The 14877-nt window shown below is 43.0% G+C and overlaps 1 protein-coding gene across 1 annotated transcript in view; it reads right to left on the reverse strand.

The window, feature by feature from the left end:
* Positions 1–1883: 1883 nt before the first annotated feature.
* CFAP74 (cilia and flagella associated protein 74) overlaps positions 1884–14877 on the reverse strand; it is a 33392-nt gene continuing 20398 nt past the window's right edge. Inside the window, exons 22-37 of the mRNA XM_009871542.1 lie at positions 13360–13447; positions 12598–12771; positions 11165–11298; positions 10267–10543; positions 9663–9803; positions 8884–9023; positions 7557–7666; positions 7117–7172; positions 6791–6910; positions 6366–6518; positions 5991–6120; positions 5336–5490; positions 4143–4281; positions 3702–3829; positions 3195–3329; positions 1884–1982 (exon numbers count right to left, since the gene is read on the reverse strand). Of these exons, the coding sequence (XP_009869844.1) occupies positions 1884–1982; positions 3195–3329; positions 3702–3829; positions 4143–4281; positions 5336–5490; positions 5991–6120; positions 6366–6518; positions 6791–6910; positions 7117–7172; positions 7557–7666; positions 8884–9023; positions 9663–9803; positions 10267–10543; positions 11165–11298; positions 12598–12771; positions 13360–13447 (2179 nt within the window). The remainder of the gene's footprint in view (positions 1983–3194; positions 3330–3701; positions 3830–4142; positions 4282–5335; positions 5491–5990; positions 6121–6365; positions 6519–6790; positions 6911–7116; positions 7173–7556; positions 7667–8883; positions 9024–9662; positions 9804–10266; positions 10544–11164; positions 11299–12597; positions 12772–13359; positions 13448–14877) is intronic.

Consider the following 14877-nt stretch of genomic DNA (forward strand, 5'->3'; position numbering starts at 1 on the left):
GGTTCAACACTCCCCCCGGAGAGAATGAACACGCATTTAGCTTTCATCATAGAAAATGTGACCAGTGAAACCTAGAACCTTATGCTCACTTCAACACTGCAAAATTATTCATATGAGTTTTCAAGATCATGTCTAAAGACTGCGGTTAAAATAGATTATACCCTTGGCTTAGCTTTTACGCTATCCAGTACAGACAACGATTTAAGCTGCTCTTTATAACCAGGTTAACTTTCTGAATGCGCCAGTACAACGCCGCCTGCTTGGCCTTCAACTTCTACAACTCAATGGGCGCCTCCAGAGCTCTCCGAGATGGTAACGAGTCCTTCAGATTCGGCATCCAAGCAAGTACTGTTGGTTGGACCAGGTAGTTCTCGCATACACAGCCGCTGTCTGCTTACTAAGCCTTCTTCATTTTGTAAGCAGCTTCTGCATTTCACAGCCTTTATGTTTATTCGTTACATTTTTTCCTTTTTTTAATCCTTGGGCTGCTTTTTCACAGTACCTGACCTCTATGAAGTGGAAGACGTGCAGGACCATTTGCAAGAGTTTCATTTTTCTCAGTGGTATTTAATCTCCCTTTTAGGGCTGCAAGGACCAGAAGGGAATCAAGCACACAAACCTCATTGTCCTCTGCTTCAGCCCCGCAGCCCAGCTGTGCCCACAGGAGCACTCAGAGCCTCTCCTCCAAGGGCCGAGCTGTCTCGGGCTGGCACTGCCTCCCCCTCCCAGCTCCTGCCTCCTCCGGGGTGACTTGTTATTGCTTCGGCATCTGTAGTGCTTTAGACTGGAGAGTTAAGTAACTCCACAGCCACTTGATCCATTATTAAACGAGAACAGATCTGAATGGATCAAGCATACTGTCTCTGGAAAAACAAGGAGTCTCTTTTCATCAGTTATAGAGGCTTCCTCTCTAAAAGGGGGAAACTAGTTAAAGTATTTCTTGTGACAACGGCTTTCCTGCTTTCTCCTGCAGTCCAAAGAGCTTGACTCATTTTACCTTTGAGATATTTACAAATAGTGTGCAAAACCTAGATCAGTAATTTCAACAGCTACACAGGGCCAAATGGCAACACACTGTTGGAGTGGTGGGGAGGGAACTTTGCCTCGAACTTCCAAGACTGTGGGATCAGGTTTGAAAGATTATGTATGTTTCTAGATGTTTGGTAACTTCCTGACAGAAATTAAACCTGCAGGGCACTCCTACTTCCTCAGTAACACAGAAATCTACTCACAGTCAGAATTCAGAGAAAAGCACATGTACAAATGTGAAGTTCCTGGAGAACCATAATGCAGGGCAAATATCTAACCATAGCCAGTGATTCAGTGACCAGCACGGTCACTATTTCCATGTTGACTGTGTGTCATCAGGAAGATTTCACAGTGTATTGTGAAAACGACTGCGCAAACGATCTGGAGGAGACCCGAATAAGAAACTTTATTCTGGTCTTAAGAGGGAAAAAGTCAAAGATTATCCAAATTCATTGAAATGCATCTGAAATTGGAAAAAGATACGTTGTTCTAAACTCGGCCACGTAGATGCAAACAAGACACTCCTCCCGAGGGAATGCCCACCTCCGGAGGACTGGGCTTAACAGCACACGCAGCTACTTGGTCCCCTCATTAATTCTGTCTTCAACCATAAGGTTATTGTCACAGAGTCAGCTTGAAAATGGAACTAGTGGAACCAGAGTTTATATAGAGTTTTGTGAGGAAAAAAGCAGGAATATCACATGTCACCTTCCTTCCCGCTTTCCTGCTCCCTTTCCTGTATTTGCAACAACCTCAAAATCTTTCCATGTTTCAACTGAGAGCCAAAGATGTCCCAGTAACAGAACCTTTCATCTTCCTTTCCATTTAGCTTGGTTCCCTCACTCCGTGGGAGCTCATGCAGACACAACTTTTGCCGTGAAGAGGATTCGGTAAAATTCCTTAATGTCACCACTTAAGGTCAGGAGGGCTGTCACAAGCGGAGGGTCATCGGCCTACAAAAAAAGAAACACACATAAACCCAACTGGTTTTGTGTGTGTACACAGTACAGACCAGTTGATCAAGTTCTAAACTACCTATTTTGCATCTCAGTTACAAGGTGTACCTCTTCACAGCTAGAGATCACCTCTCTTCCCACTGTGTTTGCTCTTAGGTATTTCCACACAACGCTCAGGCTGCAGTAAGTAAAGTAGCAGTGACTAAGCATTCTGTCTCCAGAGTGCTACAGAAATCGTCACCACATCACAACCACGACAACTGGGCACAGCAACAACAGGGCACGCTGAAAGAAGGGCTGGGAAAGAAACGCATCGTGTTGGCCATCAGTGAGTGTTAAGTCTTGTGTAACAACCAGTGGTTACTAAGAATCACGATGTCAACCTGATAAATCATGCCTGGAACTCTACTGCCTTCTTCCTGCACGTGACAGCAGCAATATTTTAATTTTAGAACAAGCTACTCATTCTGCCATCCCACACACAGCTCCCAACAAAAAGCAGACGAGTAAATTTTTCAGTCTCCATGAATGTCCAAGAGGCTGAATCAGGAAAGGCAATCACACCTCTGTAGAGATGTTCAGGCCTCATACTTAGGCTCTGCACTACAAAAAGGCAGAAGCAGCCAGGGAAACAGGGCTCATAAAGCAGCTCATAGAAGTGGAAAATTAACAAGGCGCCACTGACTTCCAGGAATATACCGAAGAAAAGGCAGCCCAGAGCCAAAAGAAATGTGACCGCTGCGGCAGAATGATCCACCTCAGCTCTGCGTCAGCCAGACTGCAGATTTTCTTGCACCGGGCGCATTAGAAGCTCACCTCAGGGTGAGCAAAGCTGTGTCTTTTAGTTAACAGCAGCAGTATTTTGGCCTTTCGATGCTCTAGAGAGCAGCAGTGACCTGTAAGAAGTTATTCCATGTTCTGTAAGATGCAAGTGACTAAAGGACCAAGGGAAGTCGGTGGTGAGGTCGCGAGCCTCCCGATCGTACCCATTGCTCCTGGCCTTTACTCTCCTGTCAGTGTTGATACCAGCCTACACTCCCTGGGGGAACTACCTGTGTTCTGACATCCTAACGTGTCACAGCACCTGCACCGCTGACACCTTCCAGAACAGCTTCTGTCTTGCTCCTAAAAGTCGGCAAAAACAGCTGCTTCCAGTCTAACACACACTTCCCATGTCAGCAGCAACGCGCTGTAGCTACTGTAACTTACGGTGAAGTCAGCAGGTGGCACCCACGAAACACTGATGGCTTTTACTTGGCCACGCTCAACAGTCCCCTTCGCAGGCTCCACGGAGAAGCCCTTCTGCCGCAGGAGAGGCAGGTCGTCCAAGCTGAACTCCACGTTCTGCAGGAGACACACAGAGCACACCCTCGTCACCGCCAGGGTCACAAAATCCTACACTAAAATAACACAATCAGACCTGTAATTTAGTTCCGTGCTGAAACTTCTGCATTTCAGAATCAGGGAAACAAACTGCTAAATTGATTTTGTTGCTGTCTTAACATCATCATGATAATTCCTTCTATTAGCTCCGGAGAAATAATCTCTTATTTTCAAACATTGATGCTTTTATTCTGCAAAGTTTATCAGAACCCCCCAAAGCTATATTTTTTCATTTTTAGACTATATTTTTGACAGAAAGAACTAGTAACCATTTGTGCACTGTCAGTATCCTTACAGTGACTGACTCTAAACTGCACTTTTTATTGTCTTCACCTTCTTAGACGGAAACTGAGCTGTCCGTATACCTCCAACCTTCAGTTCCGTCACTGCTGGCACTGGAGAACTCTCTCCCTCGATGTACTCCAGAATGAGGAGAATGGACTTGACTGGTTCTTGTAGCTCTAAACAAACATGAATCAAGTGAACTTTGAGACATTCAAAACTAAGTGATTATAATAATTTTTTGCGAGGCAAGTTCCAAAACATAGCTGATCGTCATTATCATTAAGATATAACTGCACTAAAATGAAGAGAAAATACTTCCTTAATAACAGAAAGCTCCACACTTACCTTTTTTGTGTGTTACAAACACAGGCTAATTGGTTCTGATTCTGGGAAAGTTATCTTTAATTTACTTTTTCTTAAAGGATGAGGAACATGCCCACGTCTTAACACCCAGTGTTTTGTAAGGAAGTGTAAGCGGTAGCACGTTACCTCCTCTCAGTGCTCCCAGCGGAGCCACAGGTGACGTTACAGCCAAGGACTCAACGGGCACATCGAGCGGAACTCCCCCTTCCACAAACATCGGGTGATCCCTCGCTGCACCCTTTAGGTGGATCACGTGGGCTGTTTTCTGTATAAGACAAGAATGCTTCAAATGCAACTCACAGCTTCAGGACGGATGTAACTGGAATATCACCCCAACAGCATTGGGGTCACGGAAACTATTCCATCACCCACCCAGACAAATGCCAAGAGGCCCTGCACTCCAGTGCAGAAATCCTGCACCCCCACCTTGTCTTGTCCACACAGGTGCTTCTGTCTGAAACAACCTTTTGTTCTTGGGCAATGTGCCTCAAGAGCGGACTGGACAAACTATTTCCATTAAAGCCTCTGAAAGACACAAAACCTGTCTGCTGCCAAACCTGGCCCAGCTTGTGAGCTCAGACCAGTCTCCATTCCCCTTCAGCTTCTTACAGTTTGCATTCTTAACTGCAATTCCAAACGTAATCCGGAGATACAAAACTCGAGAGAAATGATGCTTCCTTGCTCCCTACCCGTTTCTGCTCTGGGTTTGCAGTGCTGCTGCTGCTCATTAGTTGGCACTCTTCATTAACTTTTGGTCAGCCTCTTTTGGAACAAGGCAGACGCCACCCGCTGTGCCGCCAGCCTGCATATCCTGACTCGGGCTCCACCTGAGCTCAGCTGCTGCTCTACAGATGGAAACCTCCTTCCTCACGCTGAGCGACTGCAGGAGCGGCTTACCGGCACTCGGGGTGCTGGGCAGTTTGCACTGCGCAGGGGTAGCTCCGCTCTCCGGTGCTATTAAATGCCCCTCGCAGAGAACCCACCCGGAGCTGAGCTCAGCCTTGCGGTGACAACCGCGCTCCCATCACCTCACATTTCCCCAGTGCGGACAGCTGGGCAGAAGACAGGACTGAATCTCAAATTGCTATTGTTATGAGTTAATATTTAAAACCTGAAAAAGAGTCAGTTGGCCCCAAGCCCGCCATCTCCTATCTCCATCAGTTCATTTAATGAAGGATATTTCAGCCTACAAACGCTGTCATAGATCTGTCCACTAGCTATAATTAGTCAAAACTCCTAAGAAGACCCACAGCAATAGAATTCACTGTGGGCTGTATTTAGACTTTGATTTCGTAACCCAGGTATCTTGATTGTCTCACCTTGCCAAAGAGTACAACCTTGAGACGGTCACAATAGTGCAGGCTTTCATGATCAGGACTGAACGTAACAATAAAATCCTGACTCTTCCCAGCAAGAATTTCTCCTTCCGTTGGAAAGATGCTGAACACACTTAAGCCATTGTAGTTCTGTGTTCCTGGTAAATAAAAATGAGGATACAAATAAGAAAGGAGGACAGCTCCAATTTACTTTTTCATATACTTTAAATCCATTTGATTTTTACTGGAACACCAAATAAATATGACCTGATAGATGGTTTTGCAGGAACACAGGGCATTAGAAAAAACAGATAAATCCATCTATCAGTTAATGTGTTCAACTCCAGAGGAACTGAAGAAGCATCTCCAAACCCATCAGACATCCCTAAATATAATCTTTAATATGCAATTACTGTGTGGGTTTACTGAGATTCAAACCCTAATGTCTCCTCACTTGCGGATATTTGCTCTTGTGGATTAATTACGACCCATACTGAAAGAGTGAGTACATCTCCTACCGGGGGAACAAAATTATGTTTTAAGTTCAGTGATGTGATGTCCCAGGTTTTGACAGTTGCGTAGATCTACCAGGACAAAGTAATGCTGCTCTGTATTTCATGAGTCTTTAACAAAAGAGAAAAGAAAAAACAAAGTTTACCAACAAACTCTGTTCTTTGTGAAGAGGATGTAATGAAGGATGGAAGTCTCTGCCGATCTTTGTCCCATGTTGATGAAAGTGAATCTAGTTGTACGGAGTATGGCAGGGCCAGCGTGCAAGTGTTCTGTACCTGACGACATTAATTCACACAACAGCATTTTCATTAAAAACATCCTCCCCGCACAGCTGTGTTACCTTTGGCCTGAAACTGCCTCGGTCCCAAGGCACTCTGCCAGGTGTGCTTTTAAAGCCTCGTTCTTCAGTCTGCAGTTTGCCGCTCAGCCTTACGTTCCACTGGGCTAGAAACTACGGAACTCCTCCTCCTCCTCACGAAAACTGCTGATGTGCTTTCTAGTTCAGCACAGAGGGATTTACCTTGAATGTGGAAGTCGCCTTCTCTCTGGCTACGACATATCCCATGTTGAGTATCTCCTCCACAGAGCAAACAGTTGATGGCACCACCCCACGACCGGTGATACTCAGGGTTAGATTGGTTTTTGCTGTCCGGATGTCCAGCATTTCAAAAAACTGCCAAAAGGATGTTTGTGTTAGCCCGTTCGCTGAGCGGAAACATCCCCCACCCCTCCAGCTGACCCCACTCCCACAAACAGGCCATTAACTACAGAACTTCTGGATTTAGTGCATGGACCAAGATGGAAATGTTGGCAGGGGCTACACACAGTCAAAAAAAAAAATTCCTTACTATTATACAGCCTCATTCTGGTCAGTGTGATGTGCATATGGCATAGCCTGTTAAATCTCCCCTCTTTTCCCCCGTTACTGTTGTATCTCTTACTCACCCACGAACTGTCCTTTGGACAAAAGGAGATGATGAGGGGTTTGTTTTCACCTGGCTCCAGCATTCCAACTGGTGTGACCAACAGGAAAGGACCATTGGGATTCAGAACCGAGAATGCTAGCTAAACCAGTGCAGCTCAAGGAAAAAAAGTTTATAAACAAAGATTGGAGAAAAAAAGATGTAAGAACACTCAGAAGGATGTCTAACAAGTCTGAAATCTGCTACCTCCTACTTGCTTTAGTGTCAAACAGTTCATCCTACAGACAAAGAGTCAAATAAAGCAGCAGCTGAATGGCAGGTTAACTTGCATGTTCCAAAGAAGGATACCTCCAGCTTCTCCGGGCAGATATTCTGTACTGCAACTCGCTTCATCGCTCTGTGGCCTGACAGGAATGAAAACATTCACAAAGTGATGATGCTCACTCATGCACCCCCATCCCTCCTTTTAACTCATGTTTCCACCTGAGCCAAACAATCATTCCCTTTCTACGGCCAACACGTTAGTCAAAGCTCACCGAAACACTTTGCAATTTGGACAGTCACTTGTAGGGCTTCTGATTCCACATTTTGGGATCAAGTCTGCTTTTTTACATGCCTCAGCTGGCCAGACAGGCTTTTAATTTTCCATCTAAGAGCCTATTACAGGGTTAATTTCTATAGTGACTTTTGAAAATCAAGTGAACAATGTAAAAGAAAATGCAAAACTGTGCTCAAAACAAATTAACGTCAGACAGAAAAAAATCAAAACTTGAATTCAAATGTCATACCTACTGCAACATCACCAAAATCGACTGTGTTTCTTCCATTATCTGAAGTGACCACAACAGCTGGGGCTACAGCTGGACAGTGCAACTCCAAATACAAAGTGTTGTGAGGGCTGGGGAGATAGTAAAAGGACATTTACTCTTGTATTGTACATAAATAAAAACCATTGTCAGAAATCTGTTCCTATTCTGTTCATATCACACGATACCGAAGAACTGGTACTACAAAACAATACATAATTCTTGGTGGCTGACTTTTTTTGTCTATGCCTAAGCAGCAAGATGAACTACATCTGGCTTATTAAATTTTTCACACAATTATTCTTTAAGCTGCTTTGACATTCATGTGTTTGGTTCTTATCCAAGTAGTGGGTTGTAAGCATGAGTTTCTACCACTGACCTATGAAGTAATGAAGATCAGAAAACAAATTTCCTCCCCAAATGAAAAAGTAACGTGCCCATCACCTCCCCCTCAAATTTCTGAATTTCATGATTTACAAATACCTAATTGCAACTACCTGCAGCTTAGGTTTTCAGAGCCTTTCTTTTCATCGAGACATCCACTTGCAACAAAGCATGGTATGATGTATTTCTCAAAACTCCCACTGAAATTCCTCATTAGGAAAGCCTGGGCTGCCATGTAAGCATCAGGACTAGAAAAGCCAGGAATAAGAATTATCTCAGTAAGTGAAAGGACAAAAAAAAAACCCCAAACAAACAGATATCTACTGAGCTGTTTGTGCCTACTGCTTCTTAGCTGTGTATTCAAAATTAAATGTAACAGTGAAACTAAGGGACTGTCTTGATGGACCCACCCTAGTACGCAGTTTGCTTTCCTCACTCAGACAGAATAAGAATGAGGGTTTTCAGATATAAGTTTTATTTCTATGATCCGTACTGAAAGTATTTAAAAATTGTAATTAATGGTTTGAATCTGGGTTGAATGTATTTAGCTCTGTTAGACTTACTCAGAAAAGGTCTATTAGTCGTCATTTCTTTCAGGAACTAGGTCCAGCTTTCTAGCTGCCCTTTAAAATAATACCCTTGTTGGTTCAAATTTACCCATACAGCCACATCTCGCGCTTTCTGGTATATTCTTTGAAATCTTCAATCCCTCTGATGCATAAAGGGATTCTTTGCCTCACATGAGAGGGTACAGCTGCGTGGCTTAAAAGCAGCGCTAATTTTGGAAACAGCCTTCGCAACACAGCTAAAGCTGCCTCTTCTCCACAGTCAGCTTTCTTGTCTGCCGATAGGTTTTAGTAGATTTATTAAACCACTTCTAAAGGGGACGTTGCCTACGTAGTTCAAGATGCTTTTGCTGACTTACTCAGGCTTTAACTCTTCGGATTTTGTTTCCCCAGGACTCTCTAGAGAAGTCAGGTATTTACTGACTCCAGTGGACGAGTGCTGTCTGCTCACGGCAATGCTTGGTCTCTTTCCCCCTCGCTTTTCAGCTTTCTTGCTTTTCTGCAAACACACACGTAGAGACATCACACCCTGAGGGTCACCACCTGTCACCCACTGGAGTCAGTGATTCACAGATACACAGTCCCTGGTGTGAGGATACAGAACCGAAGAGCGTGGAACAAGGTAACAGCAGAAGGATTATGGTAACAAGCCAGACACAGGAATTATTTCATATATTTCTAATAACGTAAAATTAAGTTGAAATGGACATATTTTACCCCATCTTAAAAGTGAGTGCCCCTATTAGAGCAGATGAGTACCTCTTGCGGGAATTTTACCTATTTATCTTACATTTAAAGACAATCACAGGTGCTCTCATAAATAAACTGACTGGCAGCATTGCGTATAAAGTCCATGCATGCTGTAAATCTTCAAAAAGTGTAGAAACTTTTTCTTTTTTAATAGTACTTGCAGTTAGCCTTCACAAGAAAACCCTCTAGGAACGCTTTCAAATTTGTTAGCATGAAATTTAACTTAGTGCTCAGTGAGCACGCCACACCCCAAGTGCAGCAGTACAGTCGTACTCTCGTCCTCTACAGGCAGGTCTTACACGGATCAGGAGTTTGGGTTTCATTAATATGCAAATAATTTTATGACAAAAATACCCTCGAGAGAAATAAGTATCTGGAAGTAACAGACCAACAGCATGTGCGAGTTCTCAGCATCGCTCACTTGTGTTTCTGCCCCTGTCGCAGCTGCTCTGCAAAGCCGCCGAGCTGCCTCTTCTCTGATGAGCTGATCTGACAGTGCTGGTCTGAAGGACACTTCAATCAAGCTTTTCTGGGAGTGCGAGAGCAGAAACCAGAACGACAGGCAAAATTCAGCCCTCGGACATGGGTCGGAGCATACACATGACAGCAAAAAATTAACAAACAAAATGACTTTTCTTTTTCCAAGTGAATAAGATGATCCTAAGGATAAGGTCACTTGCAACTTTTTTTTGGAAGTCCAGTGGGGTTTTTTTACATGACCAACATTTTTGATATCGAAACATTCTTCAAGTAAATCACAATGACAGCACTGGGGAAAGAACATTCAGTGTGAAAACTCCCATAAAGGACTAGTCAGATCTGGTGGTTAACACCTCATGCCAAACTTAAAACAGTATTTCAAACAATGCAAAATATTCCAGTAATTCTAATAATAATTTGTGTTTTGGGCTTCATCTACAACTGACAGCATTTGCAGGGATGTAGATTCTCAACAGATTTGGCAGAACGCTTGACGTTTAAAGTGAATTTACCTTCCCAGGCAACACAGTTCCAACAGAAGGCGTAACTGTCACGGGCCAGTCTTCTGGCACACAGAATTCGAAGGAAGTGGGTCCAACAGGGGCAACTTCGCCACCGCCAGTTCTTGGGACAGCGTGAGCGAACGGGTTGACACTCACGTGGGGATTCACCACGTAGAGCGCCGCTGCAGACACACTGTTCAAAGCTGTTGCAGGAAACCGAACTAAGGAATGAGACAATTCAAGAGGTGGGTGGACTCCAACTGCTTTGCATGACAGCTTGAATTGTCTAAAAATAAACACATGATAAATTGTCTCAGCATAAAATAGTCTCTTAATCAGCCCGGAAAATAGGGAACTAATCCTGTAGTCCCTATTTAAGCAGAATTTCAAGCTTGCAATGGGAATTTTGCCTAAAGATGAACAATAATACTATCTATTTTTAATGCACAATTGGCTAGAGTCCCTGCTTGAATTCTTCCTCTGTGAACTTCTGGAAACATATCCAGTCAAATCAAAGTTTATGCCATCATTATTTTCATAGCATTATGTACAAAGTATTTTTACAAGGAAAAAAAATCCTTCAGTAATTCTGCTGAAAAAGCAAGTAGAACGTTGTAGGTTACGACGACCTGGGGCAAACATGGAGCTTGGATATGTGACAAGGACAAATTTCAGGTGGGACAGGAAAAGTTACCTCAGTTAAGACAGACACGTGTATGAGCAATGCAACTAACAGGCAGCGAGCAACTCTTGTCAGCTGGAGAACTCCTACCTGCCTCACGTGCTTCTCCTAGCCTTACCTCCTCAAAGTAGGCAGGGGTTTAATTTCTGAACTAGCTTAACAGTGGAAGCTCAGTGGGATTTAGACTTCTGGATTACCCGCTACTCAATCGGTTCCTGAACATACCTGTTAATTTCTGACTTGCAAGTGAGTTCAAAGCTGTACTCTTTTGCCTTGTTAGCTTTAAAGATTACGTCCAATGTCAGGCTTTCAAGGGGAAGAAGAATCCCAAATCCGTCATTGGGTTGAATTTCAACAGTCTTCAAAATGGCAGAATAAAAAGTTATTAGCTACATTATACAATTATCAATAGATTAAAATAAGGCATTACTAGCAAGATAAGAAAATCTTGTAATGGAAGCGTACAAATGTCAGGAAAACAGAAACATTCTAGTGAGAAGCTTTCATGTGAGTCTGTGACCAGAGGCTGGCTGACATGCAGATTTCTCCTCTCCAAGCAGCCTGAAAGGCATTAAATCCCTTCCCTCAGAGCTCAGTAGAATCTCTTCCCAACATCTTACCACCTGTGGTAACCACCTTTCTCTAATGATGCTTCCGTACTCCTCAGAGACAACTGAACGAAATATGGTCAAAATCTCAGCAGGTGCCCCTGTATCTTGGAAGAGCCGATTCCTGCACAATGTGCAGATACTGCAGCATCAAGCACCAGGTTCATATGTACACAGGTGTCCTGATGATTCCAGGACATCTCCCTATCACATTTTAAGCTAATCATGAAGCACGTGCTGTGAAGTAAAGCTTTAACAAAGCTAAGATACCAGTTTCTTTTTCTCCTAGATTTTAATCCTTAGAGCAGCGGAGAAAAGGAGAATGCCTAGCTAAATGTTGCGTTCCTCTGGCTCCGATTCCAACATGCCAAACCACACTGCGATCATCACACCATTATGAAGCTTGAACAGATAACTTTTTGCCAAAAAAAACAACAACAAAAAAATAAAGTAGACCTAGTCCATCTGAAACCGGCAGCTCCTCTGAGTAATTTACCTTCCACATCAGCTTACGACCCTAAGTCAGAAAATACCTAGGCATGGCTCAGGGGACGATTCCCAACAAGCCACTTGGACACGGCCATCGTGCTATAAAGAAAAACCGTTTCGACATCTGGATACAAACTGCGTGAAATTCCCCAGCCTCAAGGCCAAAGCAACATCCCTAAGCCTGCTTTATTTTGGAGTACAAGCAACCTGCAAGTCTGAAAGAAAAGTGCGCCAGGTATTGCATTAGTAGATTTCTTGGTGTAAAAAAATAGGCAGTCTAATAGGATAAACACAGCCTAATAATGTTATGTAGGTGAGAAAAGTAAAATCTCCTCCAAGGTGTTGATACTGCTTGGAAAACGCTCAGGGTGTAATACGATGGAATTTCCACAAAACAGCACCAGAACTAATCCGGCTCTTTCCACAGTGCTGCAGGCAGGAGCATTTCCACGGGTTTGCAAGAACCAGTCAGGATTTATTTACACTCACATTGAAGGGTTTTCATAATAATTAAATATATTTTGTTTCAAGAAGAGGCGTGGGGGAGGGATAAGTACATACCTCTGGAAGTCCCACAAATCCAAACTCTTGGGGCAAGATAGATTTGTTTGTTAGCGTGACATTTGCCTGCACAGCTTCATAGATTGTGCAGTATCCAAAATCAATCTGTGCTGGACTGATTTCCAAATCAGAAGTAGTAACAATTGCATGGACGGTAAAATTAACTTTTGTAGCCTGAAACAAATGCAAAAGCACAGGATAAAAGCTTCTGTCTGTAGCATTGTAAGGACAGGATTTAAGTGAAACATCATCCTAAAAGATGTTATTCTACTCTATTCCTTGACAATAACACATGGAAATGTACCAAATTGATCTTGAATTTCAGCCTCCCTGTTCTCCAAAAATAAGCAATAGGAAACATCTTTTTGTTAAGTAAAATAAAATTTAAAAAAAGTATCTTTATCTCAAATTCCATACATTAGAGTGGAATCCCACCTGCATCTCCAGGAAACATAAACTCTAAGAATATGCTCCACGTGCAGCACAGATCAGACTGTGCTCTGGTACCTGATAACTCTCCGGTACATAATAAACTACAATAATAAACTCGGGACTAGAAGAGCACCACCTAAAAAGGATTTAACTTTCTCTACTGTAAACATGCTGACAAGAAGAAACTACCCAATCTGTGTTACCACTTCCAGTGCCGTTTACTAGCATCAGGAGACTTCAGCTGGTAACGAACTAATCTCAGATTTGCTATCAGTAAGTGAACAGTCACTAAAATAATTCACAGCTCTTGCCAGGCTGCTAACCACTGACCTTATCCGCAACCAGTATTGACACTGGAACTTCCAGAACTCCTGTCTCTTCATTAAAATAGTTCCCTGCATCTTCAGGGAGAGAGTGTCTAAAATCAAAAAAGTACATTCAGTTTCATAACAATATTTTGACTGTTTTCTAATTAAGGGGAATGTATTTTGATGGACCTTCATCTAGTAATGAAGTTAGAGTCATTCACCTCATATCTTAAAGTTGGATTTTTTTAATGTTTTTTTTTTTTAAGACACAGAAGTCTGCCTCCATTTATTCTTTTTTATAATGCCATCCAGTCATTTAAAACTCTGAAAAAATGCAAAGCTTACTTTAGAACACGAGCCTTGTGCACCTTTGCGGCAACCCCAGCACAAAACCACCCCAACCCGAGCAACTGTTTCCCTCCAGCATTGCTGGGAGCTATTTACCCCTTGGAGGCAGAATCAATCGTAACACAGAGCAGAGAGACATAACTACAGCGAAACAAACCTGGAGACCAATAGTGTCTGATCATGCACCAGATTAGTACTTTATAAGAAATACGCGGGTTTTCTGTAGCTGAAGCATCTTGCTGTCATAAGCTCAATTTCAGAGCTTCAAGCCAAGACAATAAAAAACCTCGAGCATTTTTAGCTCTGCTGGACTATATATAGTGTCTTCCAGCAGCCCAGCAAAACGCTTCCTGCTCTTAGGTCTCCACAGTGATAAGGTTCCTACTACTACTACTGGAATTACGTGCCATTTTTTAATCTCTTGTTAAAGAACAGTTTATGAATAAATAGCCCCTGCTCAGCCACCACGGTGATCTGAAACCTTGCTGACTGCTACTCTGCCAGTCGGGAACGTGACTTTAGAGGGTGATCTTCAAAGGTATTGCTGACTTGTATTCAGCTCCAGTTCGTAGCTTTAAACAAGGTAGGAGTAAAGTATCAGCTTTCACTGCCATTAGAATAGCAGAAGAAATTAATCTATTATAAAGCAGTCCAGAGGGGAAAAAAAAAATATTGTAACTGTACGTACACAGTGATGGGCTCTAAATTGGCTCTTCGGCCTTGGGGAAAAGCTACTGAAATCCTTCAGATAATTCTCTGAAAAGGGCATCTTCATGCTTAAAAGCAATTAATGAGAAGCATAAAGGAAAAATCAGATTTAGACTGCTAGCATCTGCAGGAGTAGTTCCAAATGCAGAAAAACCAAAAGATGTGGTATTTGGGAATCCTGAAAGTCAGCAGATTACAGAAATTGCCTTCAAATAAACAGAAAATATCGCTTCCAACAGCCAGAGAGTTGTCAGCATTGTAACATCTGACCAAGCACTTGGGTGCGCACACAGTACCTGGGAGAGCGTCACAAGCCTTCAGTCTTCTCTTCGCTTCTTAACACTGAGTGTTTCTTTTTACTTTTGTTTTGTGTTGCTTCTAATACAGCTTATGACACCAAGGCCAGGAGGTGGCACGTACAGAAATGTGTCACTAGCTCAGGACTTCTCGTCAGCCTTAGCAAGCTCCTCTTTTGCCGTCCCAC

This window comes from Apaloderma vittatum, unplaced genomic scaffold (genome assembly GCF_000703405.1).
Source record: "Apaloderma vittatum isolate BGI_N311 unplaced genomic scaffold, ASM70340v1 scaffold35306, whole genome shotgun sequence".
Lineage (NCBI taxonomy): Eukaryota > Metazoa > Chordata > Aves > Trogoniformes > Trogonidae > Apaloderma > Apaloderma vittatum.